The following is a 22,922-nucleotide window of genomic DNA, read 5'->3' as shown; positions in this document are numbered from 1 at the left end:
CTTAACCTAATTGTAGTTAAACAGTACTTCAACTAGTGCCGTCCTTCACTAACAATAAGTGCAAGAAAGGGAAGATAGTTTTAGTCCGGTCAAATTATATTGAAATTAAGTTCGAATTCGAATCGGCACTATACTTTTTGAATAAAATCTTATTTAAAACTAAGTTTACTTTATAGAAACATATTTAATGTAACCTAAGCTTTCAATAAAAATATTTTAGTATTCATATTCTAGAAAAATCTCGTAAAAAGTACATTTGCACGAAATAAATAAACTTCACTCGCAACTTAATATTCCAAGTGTAAACTTAAAATTCGATTCAAGTTTTTCGAGTCAATTTATAGCAAACATTATGTAGGTACCTACTCTAGCGCTGCCAATCTCGAATACCAATTTGTCTTAAGACTTTGCTTACCATAGCATACGACCACGACTATCTACTAAACATCACTCACCCCCCTAGCATTATCCCGCTTTTTCACAGGGTCCGCTTACCTAACATGAAGATTTGACAGGTCCGGTTTTTATGACCTTCCAACCCGCGAACTGAAAACCAGCCCAATACAGGATAGGTCACATACCTCCGAAAATGCATTTCTCTAAAATGTGGGTTTCCTCGCGATGTTTTCCTTTACCGCTAAGCACGAGATAATCATTTATAATCCAAACATGAATTCGAAAACAAATTCGACAATTATTGCGGTTTAGGCTTATGCTGGATTCGAACCTGCGACCTCAAAGTGAGAGGCAAGCGTTCTACCAACTGGGCTACCACGGCTTTTACTAAACTATTCGGAAAAATTTCAGAGAAATATGCCTATTTTCTTCTTTCTTATACTTTTCAGGGGGTTTAAGTTTTTGACTTAGGTATATTTTTAATTATAGACATCCATAATACACATAGATACGTACATACATACATAACCGTCAAACACATAAGGAAAAATGTTGACTATATTAGTTATTAAACTAGGTTTACTTTCACTATTCATTTTGTTACATACCAAACCATTGATTATTATTGATTGATTGATTGATATATGATTGATGGTTCATTGTTTTGATTAATTTGTGTGATTGCTACCTTAGCAATAATGACACCATATGGACTATCTTATCTCATTCTTTATGTCAATTTTTACAATAAATACTTATGTATTGTATTGTTTGGGGTTTTAACACGTTGACGGACGGAAAGGCCATAGCAGTCGCTTTTTGACAACCCGCAGTGACAGAGCTGCTATGGCCTTCCCAGTTGGCGATTTATTTTTGGACAGAACTGCTATCACAGTCGTTTCATTCATACAAAATAAAGAAGAATATTTTTTTGTGTCACTGGCATTTTTTTCCAATCTGTTCTGTGTCAATTTTAACAGTTTCTGCAACCGTTTCAAAAAGTACATATCACACCCCCCCCCCGCCCCACCCCACAGTGACAGAGCGGCTATACCATTCGCGGTGCCATAGAATATTCTTCAGTCGGCCGGCGAGTGTCGTGTTGCGCAGACGCACCCATGTGACCATTTTCGCGCCAAATCTCAACGACTATATCTCGTTTTATAGTCGTGTTATAGTGAAGCTACGATTGAAATAACGTCAAAATATCATTCGTAACTCAAGGTATGTACATAGATTTGTGTTTTTATGTATGCAACTACTTCAAAAGACAAAGTTATGTGGTTATTTTCGAAGTAAAACCTACTCGTCCCTTTACGAATCATTATTGCAAGTTTAGTCGTAAAATAACCTCAAAAATGTACTTTATTCTTTATAGATGCCCAAGAAAGCTCCAGCACGAAAAAAGAAGCAGACATGTCGTAAGATTCCTGCCCAGAAACAACCTCAAACATCAATAAACGTGCAGGAAGTTGACAAACTGCAAAATCTTTTCGATATCGCAGCCACAGAGGAGCTTTCTCAAGATGAATCTTATTCTGAGGCTGAAAGATCTTCAGAGAGTGATGACAGAGGTACGAAAAGCAGGGACTCATCTGACGAATCCATTGTGGATCCGTATTATGATTCAAATGGTGAATACGGCTCTGATGCAGACTATGTTCCGGATAGTAATGAAGACTCATCTGAAGAATCAGGTAACAGCTGCTCTGATCCATTGCCTAGCACTCTCAACCAGCCATTGCAGTCTCAACCAGCCAGAATGCCTACACCAATCAGTGAAGACACGCCTGATGAAGAGGTTCAATCAACCATACAACGTTCAATGACCGTCACAGCAGATATCCATACCCATACAAACTTCATCAAAATTGAACTAGAACCAGAGGATTCCGATCGTGCATCGTGCAGTAGTAAAGGTACGCTAGAACAGTCCAAACCTGGAACCTCAATCGAGCGAAATCAGATGGAGATAGAAACTACTCCGCAGTCTCCTAAAAAGCACCAAGATCCGCCTATTCTAAACCAAATGGAGGTTGAAACGTCTTTACTAGACAAGCCTCAAATTGAAATAGAGCAAGAAAAAGATTCCGTAGATAAAGGTAAACCAGAACAGCTCGGACCCGAACCCTCCATTGAGCGAAATCATATGGAGATAGAAACAATCCCGCAGTCTCCTCAAAAGCACCAAGAACCGCCTATGGAAGTTGAAACGTCTTCACTAGGTAAACCTCAAATTGAAATAGAGCCAGAGAAATATTCCGATCATACGTCGTGCGTTAGTAAAGGTACGCCAGAACAGCTCAGACCTGAACCCTCAACCGAGAATCATCAGATGGACACAGAAACTACCCCTCAGTCTTCTGAAAAACACGAAGAATCGCCTATTCAAAACCAGATGGAAGTTGAAGTATCTTCAGTAGGCGAGCCTGTAAGCAATTTGGACAGGCATCAAACAATTCAAAGTCTTCAGGAGAGCAGACAGACTTCGCCCTCACTGTCATCTCCCAATCATCACCAAGAACTGCCTATTCACGACCAGATAGAGAATGATATTTCTTCTGTTAGTCATCCTTGCAGTAGTTTCGAAAGACGTCAATCTATTCAAGAACTCGATCGGATCGATCAGGCTTCAGATATATCGGAGTCTCCTAATCCACAGTCCGTTCCCGTCTCACTTTCCACTCAAACTCAAGACGTTGACGGCATTCAGCCAGCTTCGGATTTGCAAATAACATCTAATTCCCCTCTGATAAACCGAAATGATAATGTTAGAAGAAGACAAGTTAGACCACAGGACCCTCAAGTTGACGATGAACCATGGACCGATACTACAGCACCTTTACTTGAATTACCTTTCGATGACTCTACCACAGGACCTACATTTCATTGTGACAATAATACCACTCCAATAGACGTTATGAACCAGTTCATGACAACAGAGCTGATAGAACTGATTATTTCATGTACAAACGCATATGGTCAAGCACTGTGTAATACCCAGAGGCCACATACAAGAGGGGCTCGAAGACAAAACTTTCATCCTACGAACCCAGATGAAATAAGAAAGTTTCTTGGACTTTGCTTGCTGCAAGGACAGGTAAACTCGTGCCATTTGAGAAAATTGTTTACTTTCACTGATTCGTTATATTTTCACCCGGTATTTCCATATACCATGTCAGGAAGACGATTTGAGCAACTGCTGCGATGTTTATATGTTTCAACAGTAAATAGTAAAGGGATGGAGAAAGTCAATCTGTTCGTCAGAAAGGTCATTACACGGTTTCAAGACTTATACAATCCGGGATGTGAGTTATCCCTCGACGAGTCGATGTTGTTGTTTAGAGGCAGGCTTTCCTTCCGCCAATATATGAAACAAAAGAAGAGCAAATATGGCATAAAATTTTACATCGTTACTACCGCAGATGGTTACATATTGAACTTTAAAATTTATGAAGGAAAAGGTACAGTACTAGACGATGAAGGAAATGAACCGAAAGTTCAGAAACTGGTCATGACTTTGATGGACAAATACCTTTTCAAAGGTCACGTCTTATACATGGACAATTTTTACAACAGCACTACGCTGTCAGAGAAATTGCTGAATCATGATACACACACAGTTGGTACATTGAGAAAAGATAGAAAAGACAATCCAAAACCACTATTCACCCAAAATCTAAAAAAGGGAGAGCATGTTTGGCAACGGAGAGGAAACGTCTATGTATCACGCTGGAAAGATAAAAGACCCGTCAATATGATTACTACAAAGCATCATCCTCGTCTGGTTGTCTGCAAAAACAAACATGGAAAGACCATGTTCAAGCCGGTAGAAGTGGTGGATTATAACGCTCATATGTCAGGCATCGATAAGTCCGATCAAATGATGGCTTATTATTCAAGTCCCAAAAAAACCATAAGATGGTACAAGAAGATAATTTTCCACATTTTGGACATGATGATGTGGAACGCATACTACATATACAATAAACATTGTAATAACAAAATGCAAATGCTTGAATTCAGAGAGAGCATTATCAGATCTTATATTCAAGTAGAAGAGCGTTTCGACTGCTTGAAGCTGATGAAAATAAGTCACAGGAATGCAAATAGGAAATCACGTAAGGATGAAGAGCCCATTACCGATTCACCTGCAGAACCAGGGATACAAAATCACTGGCCTGAGATGATACCTGTGCCACCAAACCACAAAAGGGCTAAAGTATTTTTGAAGTGCCGGGAATGTAGGGCTAATAAAACTATGAAAGAAACTAGTTACCGATGCAAAGGCTGCCTTGACAAACCGGCGCTCTGTCCAGGTTGCTTTGAGGCATACCATATTCGTAAACTTTAGATGCTCATGGGCAATGTTACTTTTAATGACGTTAGACTGCTTGTTAATTATTTGAGACTGATTATTCATTAATTAATAAGTACATGTTGTAGGTGATTGTTAAGTAAAGACAAACTTTACTGTGATTATAAAGTAGATTCATGCCAAATGTTGATTAGACTGTTTCACTGTTTCAGTGTGTCTAGTAGTTGTAAGTTTTGTATCATACTTAATTGATCTCAATAATGATTAAAAACTGATTCTTTATTTTAAGTATCGTACTAATTGATCTCAATAATGATTAAAAACTGATTCTTTACTTTATGTATCGTACTTAATTGATCTCAATAATGATTAAAAACTGGTTATTTATTTATTGTTTTATTTATAATTATTTTGATACTAATTGTAGATAATAATTGTTGAAGATAATAAGCAGCTGTTTTCTTCTATAGTCCCTTATTTACTAGGTATATTAAGTGACAGTACTGCTATAACAATCTGCTGCCACAGCAGTTGAGTGATATATGGAACCATAGGTAATATTTGCAGTGACAGTACTGGTATAACATACTGCTGCCTCAGCAGTTGAGTGATATATAGAATCTTAAGTAATATTTGCAGTGACAGAGCTGCAGAAGCAGTCCGGTTGTCATAGCAGCTCTGCCTCATTACACTGCAACCACAATGTGCAGAATGACAGAAATGCTATAGCAGGCGACGGCTACAGCAGTTCATGTCCCATTTCATAACATATTTTGTAACAGACGCGACAGAAATGCTATGGCAGGCGACGGCTACAGCAGTTCATGTCCGATTTTATAACATAATTTGGAACAGGTGCAACAGAACTGCTACAGCAGTCTCAAAATTTCCATACAAAAATTTAGTGTCAAAGTGGGGTGACTTAGTGTCCGTCAACGTGTTAAGAAGCATTATAATAATTATAAGGTTATACAAGCCTGAGCACATTTTTGATGCAATCTTTCTTATGCACTAGAAATCGGCCTCCGTGGTTGTGCGTTTGCCTCACGATCCGGAGGTCCCGGGTTCGAATCCCTTTGGGGACATATCACAAAATTCACTATGTGATCCCTAGTTTGGTTGGGACATTATAGGCTGATCACCTGATAGTCCTAAAGATGATCCGTGCCTCGGAAGGCACGTTAAGTCGTTGGTCCCGGATACTACTTACTGATATATGTAATGTCAGGGGCTTTTGGCGGCTCAATAAAAACCCTGACACCAGGGTTGATGAGGTTGGTAATTCACCTCACAACCCACACGATAGAAGACTGGAATTCTATCAAATAGATTCTATCCAAAGCTAGGCCGCAGTAAATATTTGTGCATGTTTCCTCGTTCCGGCGGCTCTCCTCGTCTATTTCCTCTGCCAATTTATTTCGCACAAAAACTCCTAGTTTGAAAACTTTGACGGAGATTCATCGCGTGATCCGACGTTTTTGCGCTGGATGTCGTTAGTCTTTTACCGAAAAAGGGGAACTTTCAAAATCGTCGCCGGGGGATGAGGGAATCTAATCTCGGGATTTTTTGCCTCTTTTAATGACGGGCAGTTCAGGAGCGAAGGATTAATTTATTGGATAACTAAACCGTTTTGAGATTTGAAATCTTGTGATACTTTTTGGTGAGGCATAAACCTGATTGCTTTTACGTCGACAAGTTAAGTTATGCAGTTCATATAACATTTTCGAAGCCTATATTCTTATAAGACCCCCCCCACCCTCCGGTTGGTTGAGGGGAGGCCTGTGCCCTGCAGTGGGTTTCACGTATATAGGTTGTTTATGTTTTTCTATATATACTTCAATTACTCCCACTTTTTATCAATCCAAATTGTCCCGATTTCAACCAAAGTCCCCACTCGTTCCAAAGCAAAGTTTTTGAATTTTTATTCAAATTCTATTAAAACCGTTACAAGAAGGCATTTTCCAGACCACGTTCCCTAATAAGAATATAGATGGAGCTGTATGATGGCTTCGTTTAACATTCTAATTTCATGGATTTCAGATATAGGTAGGTATGCATCTTTCAGCTTTGTTTTGGGTGTAAAATGATATCAGAAATCAGAATCATTTATTCAACGTAATTATCATGGACAAACTTGTTGAAGGTCAATGTAGCATTTTTGAATTTATCCTTTTCATTACACCTAGGCACAACACATCTTCCAACCATTATCAAATCAAATATACTTTATTGCACACAACATAAAAAAACAAATTAACACAGATGATGATAGATACAGTACAATCTGGCAGCCTTATTGCTAAGCAGCAATTTCTTCCAGGCAACCAGTGGATAGGAAACATTATTACAATTTGGTGCGGGACAGTGCAACATCTTGTATAAAATAATAAATACTATAAATAAATAAATATAAAAAAAAGTAAAATAAATAAATAAAAATAAAATAGAAATATGTAAATACATACATACATATACCCATTTATATCAGACGTATATATTATCATTATTATTCTGATCAAAATAAAAAGCAGCAATGCTATACAAAAAAATAGGTTATTACCTATCACGTAGGAGTTAGACAGCACCACCTATATGTTTTTTTTTATGTAACGTGGCCTAGAAAGTCGGTCATTGGATTCAAATTAAGATATGATCATTCGCGTTGTAAAGCGTGTCGGGTGGCTACCAAACGTCCTAACCATTAGTTTTTGTAAAATCTGCGGCTGGGGACGTTACTCGCGGGACGTGTTCCGTACAAATGCTGCGTCATGCTTTGACTATTTGGAGTCGGGAATATTTTTATACCTATATTATGAGTTATTGCGATTGTGCACGTGTTCGTAATGTTGACGTACTATAAAAATGGATACGAGTGGAGTGGAGTGAGTTTTTAGACAGAAGCTAATTAATGCAATTCATCTACCTTTTTGACTTCACAAGCATGGCTGAATGTTGTCTTTTTACTACTGGTGACTATGAAACAGAGACGTTGCGATGTCAACCGCCACGATATCTCTATGTCTGTCATATTGATCAAAAATCACCTTTTTTTGACGTGACTTATTGTAGATTTGCCACAGATGGCATTAACTACTTGGCCGGACAAATGGGGAGCGCTGAAGGCTCTCACCCGGGCCAAAATCACCGATCTTCTACTCATTATATAGTCTTGGTTTTGATGGAGCCTCAATCGAACTGAGCTTTCTGATTTTGAACGTCGTTGTAGCGCGATTGTTCGAAGAAAAGCGCTAATTACATTTGCCAATCCATCGTGCCCGATATGTCTAAGCCACGGGCTTGCCGATTAGGGTCGTGTAGTGTTATAGCAAATTGAAATTGAAAAATTAGATAAAAATAAAAAAAAAATACTAAAAAAAATAGCTTATTATAAATAGAATACATCTTCCAGCGCGCCACACTGAGGCAGAGCGCCCAAAACTCTGGCAGTATTTTCCCTCTGAACTGCCAGGCCTACCAGCTACCAGCAAAAAAGCTACCAGCTCTTGTTTTTTTTTTTTTTTTTTTTTGGGGCACAGCTGAAAATCAGCGTTGTGGCACTCCCTCAATGTCGGAGTGTCACAACATATTGCTGAGCTGGCGTCTCTTTTTTGAAATAAGTTTGTAATTACAATGTTCACTTCTACTGTTAAGTATACTAATACTTATATCTAAAATAAATGATTTCTATTTCAATACACTGCATGTCGACTTATTAAATGTATTACATTTAGTGACATAATTGAAAGCGTTTTAGTGATAATGTCATTCAATTTTCATTATAAAATATTTGATTTCAAATGTTAGTTCAGTGGTCACACGAAATTGCGGGTTCTAAAGAGTTTTGAATTCAATTTTGAGATCGAATTTATTAGTGAATTCACCTTCTGGCGAAAATATTTATTGAACAGCTGCCCGTGAACTTGGGGAGGCGAAGCCAATTATGGGACTCCATTTTACCCTCTTAACTTTTTTTGTAAAATGAAAGAGCAATTTGGAAGGGCCCCCTGAAATGATGACAAATTTCTACGTGAGCTGATTATAAAGCTTGTTGAAAATTATGCAGTTCACAAAGAGAAAATTAAATAGAAAACGTCTGGCTCTAGCGGGATTTGAACCCACAGCTCTTGTCAAGCCGGGACGACCACGAGCGTGTAAACCATTACACCACCGGGTCCTCATCCTATCCGTGCAAATTTACTCTATACACTCGTCCCGGCAAGAGCTGCCGAATTCCGTCCGAGTCCAGCTTTTTCGATTTAATTTTCTCTTCGCGAGTTTCCTTAAGCACGAGTGAGTTAGGAAAACAATATCCCTTAATTAGGTATGCAGTTATTGTAAGAGTATTCAAAATGTTTATGTTTTAGATATTATATTTGAATACCTCTATATCGTACCTATCATTATGAGGTCTATCCTTTTGACAACTTTTATTTTAATGTGAGACTACAGACAACTCTGTTAAAATATGAGCTTTATCTAAAGGTTAACAGAATCATCATAACATAATTAAAGCACATAATAACGCGTTTTTACCGCGTTTAAATGGGGATATGAAACTCCCGATATTTCGACACTGTTGCAAGTGCCATGATCACTGGATGATTGATGCGATTGGAGTGGAGTAGGTAGATCCATAATTTAAACACGGTAAGAACCCGTTATTATGTTCTTTAATTATGATAATAACCGCGTAAACTTAAAACAATGTATCATCATAACATAAAGAAAAACATCATTTTACAAAATCACTTAGCAAAGTACGTATAATTGAACATTAGATCTATTATTTTTCGATGTGGCAACATTGAGGAGACGGTTCGATAACATCGGCCAGGAATGGCGTTTTAATATAAAAGCAAAGTTTGTGCTTTCCTCATCGGCGTGTAAAATGCAGGGAAGACGGTAAAAGTAACTCCTACTACTCAGAACCACTTACAAGATGAAAAACTTAGGAAAAATAAACTTTTTAAAGATGGATTTAACAAGAAATAACCTGCTTTATTAGTCGCTTTTTGCTTTTAAAGGTTTTTCGCTTCGGCAGATTTATTTTCTCTATTTTTCTCAAAGTGAACCGTGAATTTATAATTATTTTTTAAATGTTTAATATACTTGAAGTTGCAGCGTAGTAAGTAAGTACTTAGTACAAGTATTCAGTTGTACATTCGCAGCGAAGTGGTTCCTTGTAACACACCTCCATATTTACGTCCTCCAAATATGATATTATTTGTATGGCCAGAGCAAAGCTTTGTTTTCATAAATTTGTCGCAGTAAGAAAGTGGTAGATGTTATTTAGTTTTATTCCCAGGGATACCTATCGTGACATAGTTATATGGAAGCGGTTCATTAGTATCTTACTAGGAATATAATTGGATCGTGTACTAGGTTTAAGCTAAATTATGAAATTCTTATTTCGAAATAAAGACACATCTAAAACTAACTAAAACATTTCTTTTTTCTGTTTACTTATTTATGAATGATAAACAAGAAAAACGTAATAAGTCCGACACTTTATCATGTTTTTCTATGACGTCGCAGTGTGAATTTTCAAACAAATTCCATAGCAATTTCGTGTTTTGACGTTAAGTAAACTCCGGCCAAGTAGTTAATGCCGTTTGCGGCAAATCTACAATAAGTCACGTCAAAAAAGAAGACATTTCGTAAAATGTAACTGATTTGACTAGTTGGAAACTGGCCTATTATTATAACCCGATAGTACTTTAGTGATATCATTATGTGATTAAACCAATCTGCGTAAATATATAATTATTATAAATCTACCAAAAATTAAATAAAACATTCCATTCTATTGCATTTTTATTTTTTATATTTTTTTTCTTATTTTATTACGAAATCAATAATAAATTGCAATACGTATTAAATTTCTCTAACAGTTTCGTAATATGCCTTATTATGTACTATTATTACCTACGATAATATTGTGGACGGTCGCTAAGAGTACTCAGGCCCAATAACATAGATTCGATTAAATTTTCTCTTATTTTTCATTTCTTTAATTAAGTTTGTATGGTTTATGTTTCTTATAAACATGATGGGGATTATGGATCCTCATTATTATTAAAGTTATTTCATTAAGTTTGTTAACCGCACACTCGTAGGCCACCTTACTCTAGTAATGAACACAGATTATATTAAATTTTATTTATTATAATAAACGTAATTTGGCAGGGATTCTCTTAAAATGCATAAATGGTTTTGTCATAATTTTAATTATCATAATCCTTTTCGCATAACGTTTTTCAGCATAATAGTACTTTCCCATAATAACATCTAAGAATACTGGTTTGTTAGGTATAACTTATTTTTGGACTAATATTTCTTGGTATAAATTTGATTCGCATATAAATAGGTATCCATAATTCTTTTTTTAGAACAATAGTGTTTTGTCATAATTTTTACATGGCATAACAGTAGGTTAGGGTCCGGCGGGGGTGGCCCCTGGGCCACCCCTACGCCGCCAGCAAGTTTATCTTACACACGAAAAGTATGCTGAATGGTGACCAACAGCATGAAATAGAGTCAAAAAATATAAAAAGTCACAATCATGAACCAAATGCAGCCAAGGAAAAAGTAAGTTTCGGAAATGTTCAAAGTTGTGCCAAAACTTTTCTTATTCGGAGTATAGTTTTTATGCTTATAATAATTATGCTTATATATCATTATTGTCATTAATTATTATGCTTATAGTAGTTATGACTTTCAAAATTATGCTTAAAAAGTTATGACAAATTAATACTATGCGTAACTAATAATAGGACAAGTAACATTATGCCATGGTAAATTTATTACATAAAAATTTATGCGTAAAAATAGAGAACCAATTTGGCAACGTCAATTTGGGTAAACACTTTAGAGGTCACATGAAGATCAAATAAATACACGATTAATGCTAAAATAACACGATCCGGCTGATTTGAGAGTTAAAATTAGAGAAATAAAGCTAATTAAGACTAAATCTGGAAATGGTTTTAGAGTTAGCGTAACTTTTTTTCCCCTTACATACCGAATTATAAAATCACAGTAGAGATAACTCACTGGAACTGGCTTCATAAAGCCGGCGAGCCCGTCATCCGAGCGTCGCTTTGATTAAACAATTCTAGCACAGAAATAAAGTTTTTAATCTTTACTTTGTGACGTGGAGCGAATGCGCGTTGTTTGTTTGCCTCATGTTCTCTGGTTTTCCTTTTGTCCAAATGCACCGCTGCCATTTGACCAAGTTTCCCGAATTGGACTGGTTTATGCCATGTTGGTCTTTGGACGGATTCCGATGAAGCAAGTTTCAAATTGCGAATGTTCGAGTTTTTATTTTTATTACGCGTAGCTGCCAGTGACAGCGTTTGAAGTTCTTAAATCATCATATTTTTTACGATGACTTGCGCAAACCTGTTTCAAGAGTGTGTATTTTTGTTGAGTGAAATTCCTCATATCCGTGATAGATAGCGCTGTCTAGAGACGCGTTACTTACATCGTTGTGCACAGGTTTGATTCCCGGCTCGATCTCTTTGCCACTGGATTTGATTTTACGAGTTTGGATTTATGTTTGGTTTTGATATTACGTGATTTCCAGAATTTGGGCAATAGGCTCACCCCCCTTACATGGGACTTATACTTAGCTGGTGAGGAGTGGGCGTGTGTACTACCCCTTCGGGGATACAGGCGTGATGCTTTGTTATGTTAAATTGTCACTTTGAGACTTCTATTGAAACACGGCGATAAACCTCCTACCATTCCATTTCCGCTTCCGCCTACATGGCTCACTTAACATATGTTTCTGAGATAAACCCGTGAAAGTGCAAGTTTAGTTTAGTGTTACTCACGCCCAAGTTTGTAGGAACTAAAATAAAGTCCATATTATTATCTGAGTGATAAAGTAAGAAACGTGCGGTCTTTGTTTGGGGGTGGGCAGAGGTAGGGAGACATAAAGCTTTTAGTTTTACGAGCCGCTGCGCTCGTGAAGTCGTGACGTCACTGGAACGTGCCCCGTCCACAGAAAGCTGCTGATTCTGCTCGATCTTTGTTCTATCCCAGCTCATATAGACGTCTAAGTACTAACAGTGTATCACTACACATCGCAATTTAGAAATGTGCTCTTAGAAAATTCAACAAAACCAATAAAATTGTGTTGTAAATGCCAGCACTGTTGTACAAAACTAAAATAAAATCTGAACGTTGACAGCACTTTTAGAATGAGATTGTAACATATAATGTGGACGATACTGAATTTGAACTGCCTCGGTACTTCTTTTTTAAGAATTGAAACATGTAGTTTTGAAAGCAAAAATCGACGACATGCGAGTTTCTGGCAATTATCATGAATCCTAGCAAACCTATGAATTAAAAACCATAAAAGCCCAACTTTACGTTACAGTGCAGGTTTTAACTTTTTGTCTTCCGACCTGCGGGCACTGCAGGTAGCGTCGAAACTTGCAAAATTTTACGACGGGATTTTACTGAAAGGGTCTCATCTAGTGAGAGGGGCGTGGCAATTGCAACCTAAAAACGGGGACTCGGCTGAAAAATTACCAGTGTAATGGAAGGTGTATTTTGACTTTGATCATACTTTAGACCGCACATTCTGGCGAAAAAGAAAATTGAGAATGTTTCATCAGCATTTTTCAGTAGTCGATTAACTTTTATGATAGACTGATGCTTATAATTCTCGTGTGCGTTTTGAGAAAAGACCGATCTCATCAACCTTGTTGTCAGTGCAGCAGATAAGCTGTGATCGGAATAGGCATAAGTGAGCTGGTAATCATTGCTTGTCATAGGTGTGGCTGCCTGCAAAAGCGTGTTTTTTCTTATATCAACGCGCCTAGATGCAAGGAGTACATACATACATAAACTGACGCCTATTTCCCACCGGTGGTAAGCAGAGACTATGGGATTCCATTTGCTTCGATCCAGACACATTTCTCTTGCTTCTTCCGCATTCATCAATCGTTTGATATACGCACGTCGATTTAAGAGTAGATCGCACTGAATTTTTTCTAAGGACATCTCCAATTTGGTCAATGTACGTCCTTCTAGCAGTACGTTCTTCCTCTGCCAGCCCTACCATCAACTTTCGCTTTATATACAAAAATAGCCTATGTCTCTCTCCATCCTTACGTAATGTACGTCTTTCTAGGTCTTCCTCTGCCTGCCCTACCAACAACCTATAGAGAGACCTATAGAGACACGTATATACCTAAATACATAGTGTCTATCAAATTCCACATCGTTACAACGTTTTGCTAGATCCTCTGCGAGCAAGCTAATCTGAAATAGTCATCTAATGAATGTGTTCAAAGAGGATTATCTGAAAATGTCCATTATCTCTATTTCAGCTACCGTTTAGGCATTAAACTTGAGCCGGCCACCTAGCCGGGTCACGTTCATTGACCCTACGCATTTTTAACACATAATTTAGCAACTTTAGCTCCTAGGTCCGCCTCTGCCTGCCTTTATTGGGTCGTTCAGGAATTTCATTACCGAACTCCGATCTCCAGTGAACCGTTACTAATTAGTCCAGTTCGATGTTATTTATTTTCGGTGTCGGTAATTATGTCGCCCTGGCTCAAGGTGGATCGCGTACTGCTTTAATTCACTACCGCCTACAATTATTATTCATGTTGGTGAAGGTAAATTTTGGTTTGGAAAACATGGCAATTCTTACGAGGTAGTTAGTATATTATTTTGTGTACTTACAGATTAGTTATTGGATAAATCTATGCGGCAGTGGGTTTCAAAGGCTGAATGAATGAGAGATAAAGGCTTGAATGTTGAAGGAGTCTCTTAGCAGTGACATTCGATAATAATATTACTGAATAAAAAATAAGCATTTTATTTCAAACATTTTGGATTGTAATAATGTGTATATTAATTAAACCTCTTTCCTATTACAGGAGCAGCAAACACTAACCGTGGCTGTAACCATCGCATAAAGTGACAAAGTGAACCATTCGGATTATATTACTAGTGATTTGGATTTACTTCACGACTCCACTATAAATTGCGCGAAAACACTAACTTTAATCCTAGTAATTAAAGTGTACATATTTCAATTCGATCGGTTAGTAGTACTTCAGGAGGATTTCGGAATTAGGATATCTTCATAAACGTAAGTTCTGTACTTCGGGTGTCTCCGTGAGTAGGTCGGGCGAGCTCGTTAGGGACTCGTGCATCTTCGGTAGTCGCTCGGGTATCTTCGGGAGTGTTCGCTCGCCGCCGTGCCGGGTGGCATGCTGTGTTGCGGGCGCGCGCGGGCCGCGGGTCGGCGCCGCTAGCGGTCGACATGCGCGCACGCAGCGCCGCGGCGCACCTCGCCCTGCTCGTATTAGCGCATCTCTATCCACCTGGTGAGTCTTTATCTTTTATATTATTATTTTAAGAAGACTTAGAATAACTTAAACATAACTCTCGCAGTGCAAATAGATACTGTTGAATCACGGCGTCTTTGTACTCCTATACCTACTTACTTTTTACTTTCCAAAATACAACTCCAGTTTTACCACTGCAGTCATGTCACAAGAAAGATCTAAATCTTCTGAAAGTGGCTTTTCAACTTATTTATTGTAACCCGAATAAAACCCTATTCAATAAGATTTCGGCAGTAGCCATAATAGCTATTTATATTTATGTAACTAAGCCGAAAAATCTTGAGCGAACAAACATTTGGTAGGCAGTTTAATACCGCCCCATTTTCTATAGAAATTCTTTCAGTTACAAAGTAAAAGGGCAAATAAAAGGCAAAATTGATGTTCGACTAGTCAAAAATTGTTTTATCCTAAAACTTTTCCTGCGTCGTCGGAGGGCGATCTTTATTGAAATTGAAAAGCGTTTGGTAGCAGGAGAGAGGTTCTGTATGAATAAACGCGATAAAATTTACCTAAACGTTGAAAGTTTCGACAGAAGCCAGCCGCCCTTCCGTACGGGACCCAGTTCCTTACCTCACTTTCGATTGTAAATATTAATGTTTTAGTAACTGGAGTAGGACTAAAGTCACCGACATAGCTCGAAGAATTGCAAAGCTGAAGTGGCAGTGGGCAGGACACATAGCGAGGAGAACCGATGGCCGATGGGGCGGAAAGGTTCTGGAGTGGCGACCACGTGTCGGACGACGCTCAGTGGGTAGGCCCGCTACAAGGTGGACCGACGATCTGGTGAAGGTCGCGGGAGTCCGCTGGATGCGGGCAGCGCAGGACCGATCGTCGTGGAGATCCTTGGGGGAGGCCTATGCCCAGCAGTGGGCGTCATACGGCTGATGATGATGAACTGGAGTAGGTAACTAGAATCCCTTATTTTTATTCGCTGTCTTCTTCCTGGAGGAAATAATGTGGGACAGGGCATGAAGAAAACGATTATTATTTCTAACTAACTTTGTTTATTTTAAAACATTTTATAGTCTTCTACATTTTCCTCTTTAAAAACAACCGTCCGCCATTTCCCTGTCATTCCACAATTCTCTCCTCTCTCTCGCTCACTCGTCGCTGTTTCTTTCACACACCTTTGCGTTACGTTTCATTCAGCCTACCATTCCTACATTAATACAAAAAAATATATAAATTATTTATTATAAAAGCACGCTTCACACAAGAACGAAACATTTCCACTATTTAAACTTTTCACAAAAGATGTTTGTCGAAATTATCATAAGGTGGTTTGTGGTCGTAATGGGGTGGCCAGAGCCACAAGTAATAAGAAGTTTACTTGTTGCTACTGTTGATATGAAGTCCTAAGAAGGCTATGATGAACCTTGTGGTGACTAGGGCTCATCCTATCGTCCATGACAATTGTCCATCATCTTAAAGGGACACAATCGCTCTGTCGGGTTTAACGACATGCCCGGAAAGGCGAACAGCTGAATTTGTTTTGTTTTTTGTAGTCGATGTCCTGAAATAAAGGGACCTCACTCAGCACAAGTCGCGGCGTGAATTATAACGCTGGTAAAAAAATAATAATGAAAAAGTTTATTTAGGCGACACACATATACATTTACAACATTAAAATATACACACATTAATATTTAGTTGGAAAACATAAAGGTATATGAGTGCCGCAGCTCACCAAAAAAGGCCAGGGTTTAGTGAAAATACTCTACTAACTCTGCTCCTACTCTGTGGTACTCTGTGAACTCTGCGTACTTATATCACATCCCATTAATAGAACTAGCCATTGTAGTAACATCACTCGCTATAAGATGTTTTCTACAGACGGGCTGGGAATGCCCGATGTGATGTTTAGACATACATACATAAACTCACGCCTATTTCCCACCGAAGTAAGCAGAGACTTTGTAATTGCATTTGCATCAATCCTGACACACTTTTCTTGCTTCCTCCGCATTCATCAATCGTTTCATACACGCACGCCGATTTAGAGTAGATCGTACTGAACATTTTCTAAGGACATCTCAAATTTGGTCTATGGACGTTCTTCTAAGTCTTCCTCTGCCAGCCCTACCTTTTTTCGCTTTATATACTGCTTTAGGAATCCTATTATCCTTCGTCCGCTCTACGTGTCCAAACTAACTTAACATTCCCTTTTCAATGTTAGTCACTATATCGTCGTAATATTTATAATACCTCTATAATATTAATATAACATATAATATAATACCTCAGTTATGTTGTACAATATTATAAATACGCCTCTCGGGGAGGCTCTTTTGATAGGTACCTCTTGTTATTCGTTGTCAGTTGCCTATATTTACAAGAATTGTGTTTTATCATATTTATTTTCAGTGGTTTTTTATTGTGTTGTGGAATATACAACAATGCTTTTGATATGGCCTGGACATTACAATTTTGTCAGATTTCGATCCGCGACTTCAGTACCCTATTGTATGTGTATTTTGCTTCACATTTGAATAAGCAGTAGTAATGTTTGTCAGATATTCCGCAAGATGATAGCGCAATAAAACGCACGCAAGTCGCGATGCTTCAAGGCTCCAAGAATGGTACGAAGATCGCATGATACGCGACCTTAAATAAGTCTTCAGTCCTTTATCGAGGCGATAAATTTAAACATATGGTGATGTATACGACCGCTTACGCAAAAATGTTGTCAGCCTTGTTTGTTTATTTGATAATTTTGACCGAATTATCAAATAAACAAACATGAACGCATTATATGATATCTTGGCTGCTATGGATAACGGTTTTCATGGTCCAGTGGTTGTGCGTTCGACTCTCGATCGAGGGACCTAGGTTCGATAGGGACACTTATAACAAAAAAATCATTTTATTAGTCTGAGAAATCAACTGACCGTAAAATAAGATGATTTTGTGCTTCGAAAGGCACGTTATGTAGTGACGTGCCGTTTTCCACTCTTAACGCGCTCATCTCCATTAATAAGGTCTGCAGCGCGTTCTTACGTGGTCCAGGACTGAAGATTAGGAGTTGCCTATTTTCATTAAAGTGACGTACTGGGAGCCAGGTGAGATGGGTGAATGCTGACGAGGCGTTTCCGACAGGTTTAGTGTCGAGGTACGACTGTCTTGTCCCGGCATTTTCATTACACTTATGTATTTCGACGTTTTTGGAACATTGCTTTGTCAGGGTTAGTTTGCTAGGCGAACTTTCGGATGTTTTTAAACAGTCACAGCTTTTGGAAGATCCAATAATGAAAAACGACATTGACAGTGACAATATGAGAATGACATGTCACCTTATGTTATCATAATGTCAATCCCATACATTTGTATCACCGTCTCAGTCGCTTTTCGAAATCGTTTGCAATTTGGCTAAGCCCCCAGGTCAATAACTTAAACATCTCCCAATCATTATCCCGTTATTCACAGGGTCCGCTTACTTAACCTGAAGATTGGCAAATGTTGTGTGCTAGGATCGCAGTAAGTGCATACCAAAATTTAAAATAAGCGTGATCGTATGTTTCTTATACTTATTACTTATAATTTAGTTTAGTTCGGAAAATTACCGCAAAATCCATCACTTTGCTAGAAAATTCTACCTTGAAGATATTAAATTATTGGCGTTTTCATATCAACTGGACTTCATCTTGAAGTTGCTTGGAGCGTCTTCGGCAGAAATTGGAAAACTTTTCCTCCTCCGAGTTGCTTGGAGTAAACAAACAGGGCTTGAAATGCATATCATGTCAGGGTCTGGTGAAACTTGCCGACTAGACGGCAGACGGCAAGGTAAACAGTTCCACAAGGTCCATTTAAGTTGCACTTTCTAAAAGTATCGCCTAATAGATTATGTTACTAATCATACCCTTATAACAAATACCATTTTACTGATGACTCTCTTAAAATTAACATAACAAAGTATAACATAAGCTAACGGCTATCTCCCAATTGGGATAGTCAGAGGTAAAGTCATCGCAAGATGAACTAATACCGCACCTCACCGATGTTTCCGTTACAGCTACGTGATTGGTATTGAACCGTATCGCCGTCTATAATATTCGAGCCAAATGTGTTAGTGAAAACTGTACAAAAAACTGAAATTTTCAAATTATTTACCAGTAAAAAAACAGTCAGTGAAAGTAGGGGATCCATGATGAAATCGCAGGATAAAGCACCGGGAGATTCGCAAGGAACAGTCCGGTGAGCCATTTCAGTCGAGAACGTTTAGCCGGCTAAGCCGTTGCCCAGGGTGGACCGCGAGGAGGTAGTTCTTGACCAATTCCCCAAAACAGTCCTTTTCAGGACTCAACCACAAACAGCCCTTTTCAGGTCTCCCCCACTAATATCTGTCCTACTCGAGTACCTAAGACGAGAACTGTTGGACCTGTCACACGAATCCTCCAAATAAACGTGGAAGGATAGCCGAGCTGCATTGTGTGACGGATGCAGCAGAGACTTGGTTAAGGGAGCTTAAGCTGGATATTTGATCCAAGCAGGATATTTGTCTGCCATACGCAACAACAACAAGTGAAAGTAGGATATAATTTCATAGAAGTGAGGTCGTTGCGTAGCATCTGCGATGTTAAATTGAGTGATAGAGTAAGAAACAGTGTGATAAGAGAGAGATGTGGTGTAAAAGACGATATAGTGACTAAGATTGAGAAGGGAATGTTAAGTTGGTTAGGACGCATAGAGCGGATGAAGGTTAATAGCATTACGAATTACGAAAGTAGTATATAAAGCGAAGGTTGAAGTATAAGGCTGGCAGAGGAAGACCTAGAAGGACGTGATCAAATTGGAGATGTCCTTAGGAAAGGTTCAGTAAGATCTACTCTGAATCGGCGTGCGTGTATGAAACGATTGATGAATGTGCAGGAAACAAGAGAAGTATGTCAGGATCGAAGCAAATGGAATTCCATAGTCTCTGCTTACCTCAGTGGGAAATAATCAGTAAGTAAATTTATCTACGTTGCATGACAGATTATTAAATGTTTACGCTGCATATACGTTGAGTAGGGCTTCCTCGTATTTTTGGTTATTAATTGAGCACTTATTAACTTTATATTTTTTATTGTTGATTTGTATAAAACTGTTGTGTATTGACTACTCAACGTGATAATACCAACATCATTCTTGTAAACTTTGTCAATTGCATTTCCTGTTAGCTCAATAAAACCGCTTGCGAACTTGTAACTTTAATCAAATATTCAAAACCTCTCCAATGTCAGCGAGAAGTAATTAGGAGAAATGGGTCAACTTACGTCCAACTCCGTAAGATCTAATACCAACTATTTCTGAAGTTTTACGGCAAATTTTACTCATTTTGCTATAAAATGTAGAATTTATTAAAGTTGTTTAAAAGACTAGGTTTTGAGCAGCAAAATTTTCACATTCAGGGCTTATCGGCCTGCTAGGGATAAGCCGACCACGGCACTCTCAGGCCTGTTGTCTTAAATTTTATATCGGGTGAGAGCCTTCAGTACTCCCCACTAGTCTGGCCAAGTAGTTAATGCCATCAGAGAAAGCTAATTGTAGCTAGGAGTCACATCAAAAAAGAAGAGCACCAGAATTAACTATACCTAATATAATAAAAGCCAAACCTGATTGTTTTTAATCTATACCGCAGGAGAATATCAAAATGGTTTTCAATGAAGAAGAAGAACAAGAGAAGGAAAATTTCCAAAATCTTTTAATCTGTGATGATTCTAGAATCTATAATTCAAATAAGACCATATGAGTTGTACTTTCTTAAAGGTTGACCTCCCTTCAGTGATTGGACAATCAATACGTCATAACCCTTTTCTTATAGACCGGCTAATACAAATATTTTATTGATAATTACTGAGAATCATATATCGGTTCTCCGATCGTTCGAAATTTGAGTTGTGTTTGATGTTTGAGCTGATGACTCCGACTTCGTCCGCGATAATCAAAGTACAATAAGTGCGTTCTTAGAAAGTGCTTTTGTGTCGCTGACGACGTGGTGATAGGAGGAGCAGATAAAGCCTTAACAAATTAACATACAAACAAATAAACTCACTTTCACATACCGTCGCCTTAAAGTGAAAACCACGTAAGAGCCTTTTTGAGAAAATAAAATTGTATGTGATTTTTCAAATCAAATAATACTTTATTGCACAGAACAAAATTTCAACAATCAGGCATAACACATGAATACAGTACAATTTGGGAGGCCTTATTGACTTTTGTTAACAAAACCTCGCAATAAGAAAGATAGTCATTTATTTTAGAAATAAGTGGGTAGGTACACAATATAGATGAGTGAACAAAATAATAAATTTAAACTTTATCTCGCAGTAGACAAGCTTTCAATTCAGGTCAAAATTTGTGGTCTTTCTTGCCTGGATTCATTGAAGAAGATAATCATGCCCTTTCAAAAAGGCGTCATGGTTTTCAGTATAAGGCGACGATATATCGGTGGACATACATACATAAACTCACGCCTATTTCCCACCGGGGTAAGCAGAGACTATAGAATTCCATATCGGTAGAAGTGAATGCCTTGAGATATTAATCATAGTCGAAGTTTCAAACTCGTGTAACCTCGGATATAATTTTGTCGAGTTGTACTTAATTCAATGTACTGAACTAGCACAATAAAATCAATTTTTAAAAAAGGTATTGTGTTCGAACTCATTCGTATTTGTTGACTTTTGTATATTCAAATTCAAATTCAAATTCAAAAATATCTTTATTCAGTAGGTAACATAGTTACACTTTGAATCGTCAATTTTACATAACGAACGTCTCATCCGCCTAAAACTACTGCAGCTTCTCACAACCTGTATAGCCGGGGAAAAGAAGCTGCAAGAAAAACCTCGGCACAGGGCCCTAGACGTTCTTTAAAAAAATAAAAATAAACATAAAACATAAAATATTGGTATACAATTGAGTAATTTAGCTGCCTAATATCAGTTCTCAGACAGTTAATCCCATGCATTCATATCTTCTAAATAATCACTAACTTTATAATAACCTTTTTTGTAAAGTTTTTGTTTAACTACTGTCTTAAAACAGTTGAAAGGCAAATTCTGAATGTCAATGGGAATCTTATTGTAAAAACGTATACATTGCCCCTTAAAAGATTTAGTAATCTTATGTAATCGACTGACTTGTAAAGCAAGTTTATTTTTATTCCTGGTATTAACAATGTGCCGATCGCTATTTTTTGCAAATAATCCTATATGTTTTTTTACATATATTAAGTTTTCAAAGATATATTGTGATGCCAAAGTTAAAATATTAATTTCTTTAAATTTATTTCTAAGTGACATCTTGGGTCCCAATTTGTAAATCGCCCGAACGGCTCGCTTTTGCAGAACAAAAATGCTGTTCATATCTGCAGCATGACCCCACAGCAAGATGCCGTACGACATTAGACTGTGGAAGTAGGCAAAATAAACTAATCGCGCGGTTTCTACATCGGTTATTAAACGAATTTTTTTGACCGCGAATGCTGCTGAGCTGAGCCTTTTGGACAACTTATCAATATGAGGACTCCATTGCAACTTAGCGTCCAAAGTAATTCCCAAAAATACAGCAGTATCCGTGAGGATACTGGTATATGAAAGTGAAGCCTATATTACAAGTAAATTAAGTAAGTAGGCTGTTTATGTTTTGAAAGTGAAGCAGTAAACATCATCAAACAAGCGTAGCGGGTACGTCATTCAAGCAATACATTAGCAATCTATTGTAATTGAAATTGCAATAATTTGATATAATTACGATATCAAAACTAACCTTGGATTGGAAATAGAAAATCAATTGACCTAATTTTACCCAAGGATGCTCATTCACGGTGAGTTCTATGAACAAGGTAG

General features: G+C 37.8%; 2 protein-coding genes across 8 annotated transcripts in view; both read left to right on the top strand.

The window, feature by feature from the left end:
• LOC126373913 (zwei Ig domain protein zig-8-like) overlaps positions 1-22,922 on the top strand; it is a 505,869-nt gene that overhangs the window by 116,812 nt on the left and 366,135 nt on the right. For all 7 annotated transcript variants that reach the window (XM_050020292.1, XM_050020300.1, XM_050020284.1 and 4 more), the window contains one exon: positions 14,617-15,069. In XM_050020292.1, coding sequence (XP_049876249.1) covers positions 15,006-15,069 — 64 coding nt within the window. In that variant the 5' untranslated portion in view covers positions 14,617-15,005. The remainder of the gene's footprint in view (positions 1-14,616; positions 15,070-22,922) is intronic.
• LOC126373618 (uncharacterized) lies at positions 1,446-5,088 on the top strand. Its single transcript, XM_050019823.1, has 2 exons — positions 1,446-1,620; positions 1,775-5,088. The coding sequence occupies exon 2, from the start codon at positions 1,775-1,777 to the stop codon at positions 4,748-4,750; it is 2,976 nt and encodes a 991-aa protein (XP_049875780.1). The 5' UTR covers positions 1,446-1,620; the 3' UTR covers positions 4,751-5,088.

This window comes from Pectinophora gossypiella, chromosome 2 (assembly GCF_024362695.1).
Source record: "Pectinophora gossypiella chromosome 2, ilPecGoss1.1, whole genome shotgun sequence".
NCBI classification, from domain to species: Eukaryota; Metazoa; Arthropoda; class Insecta; order Lepidoptera; family Gelechiidae; genus Pectinophora; species Pectinophora gossypiella.
This window is presented reverse-complemented; position numbering and strand designations above follow the sequence as displayed.

Excerpts from the sequence above, each read along its gene's own strand:
- LOC126373618 (XM_050019823.1), top strand. The coding sequence starts at position 1,775 with ATGCCCAAGAAAGCTCCAGCACGAAAAAAGAAGCAGACATGTCGTAAG.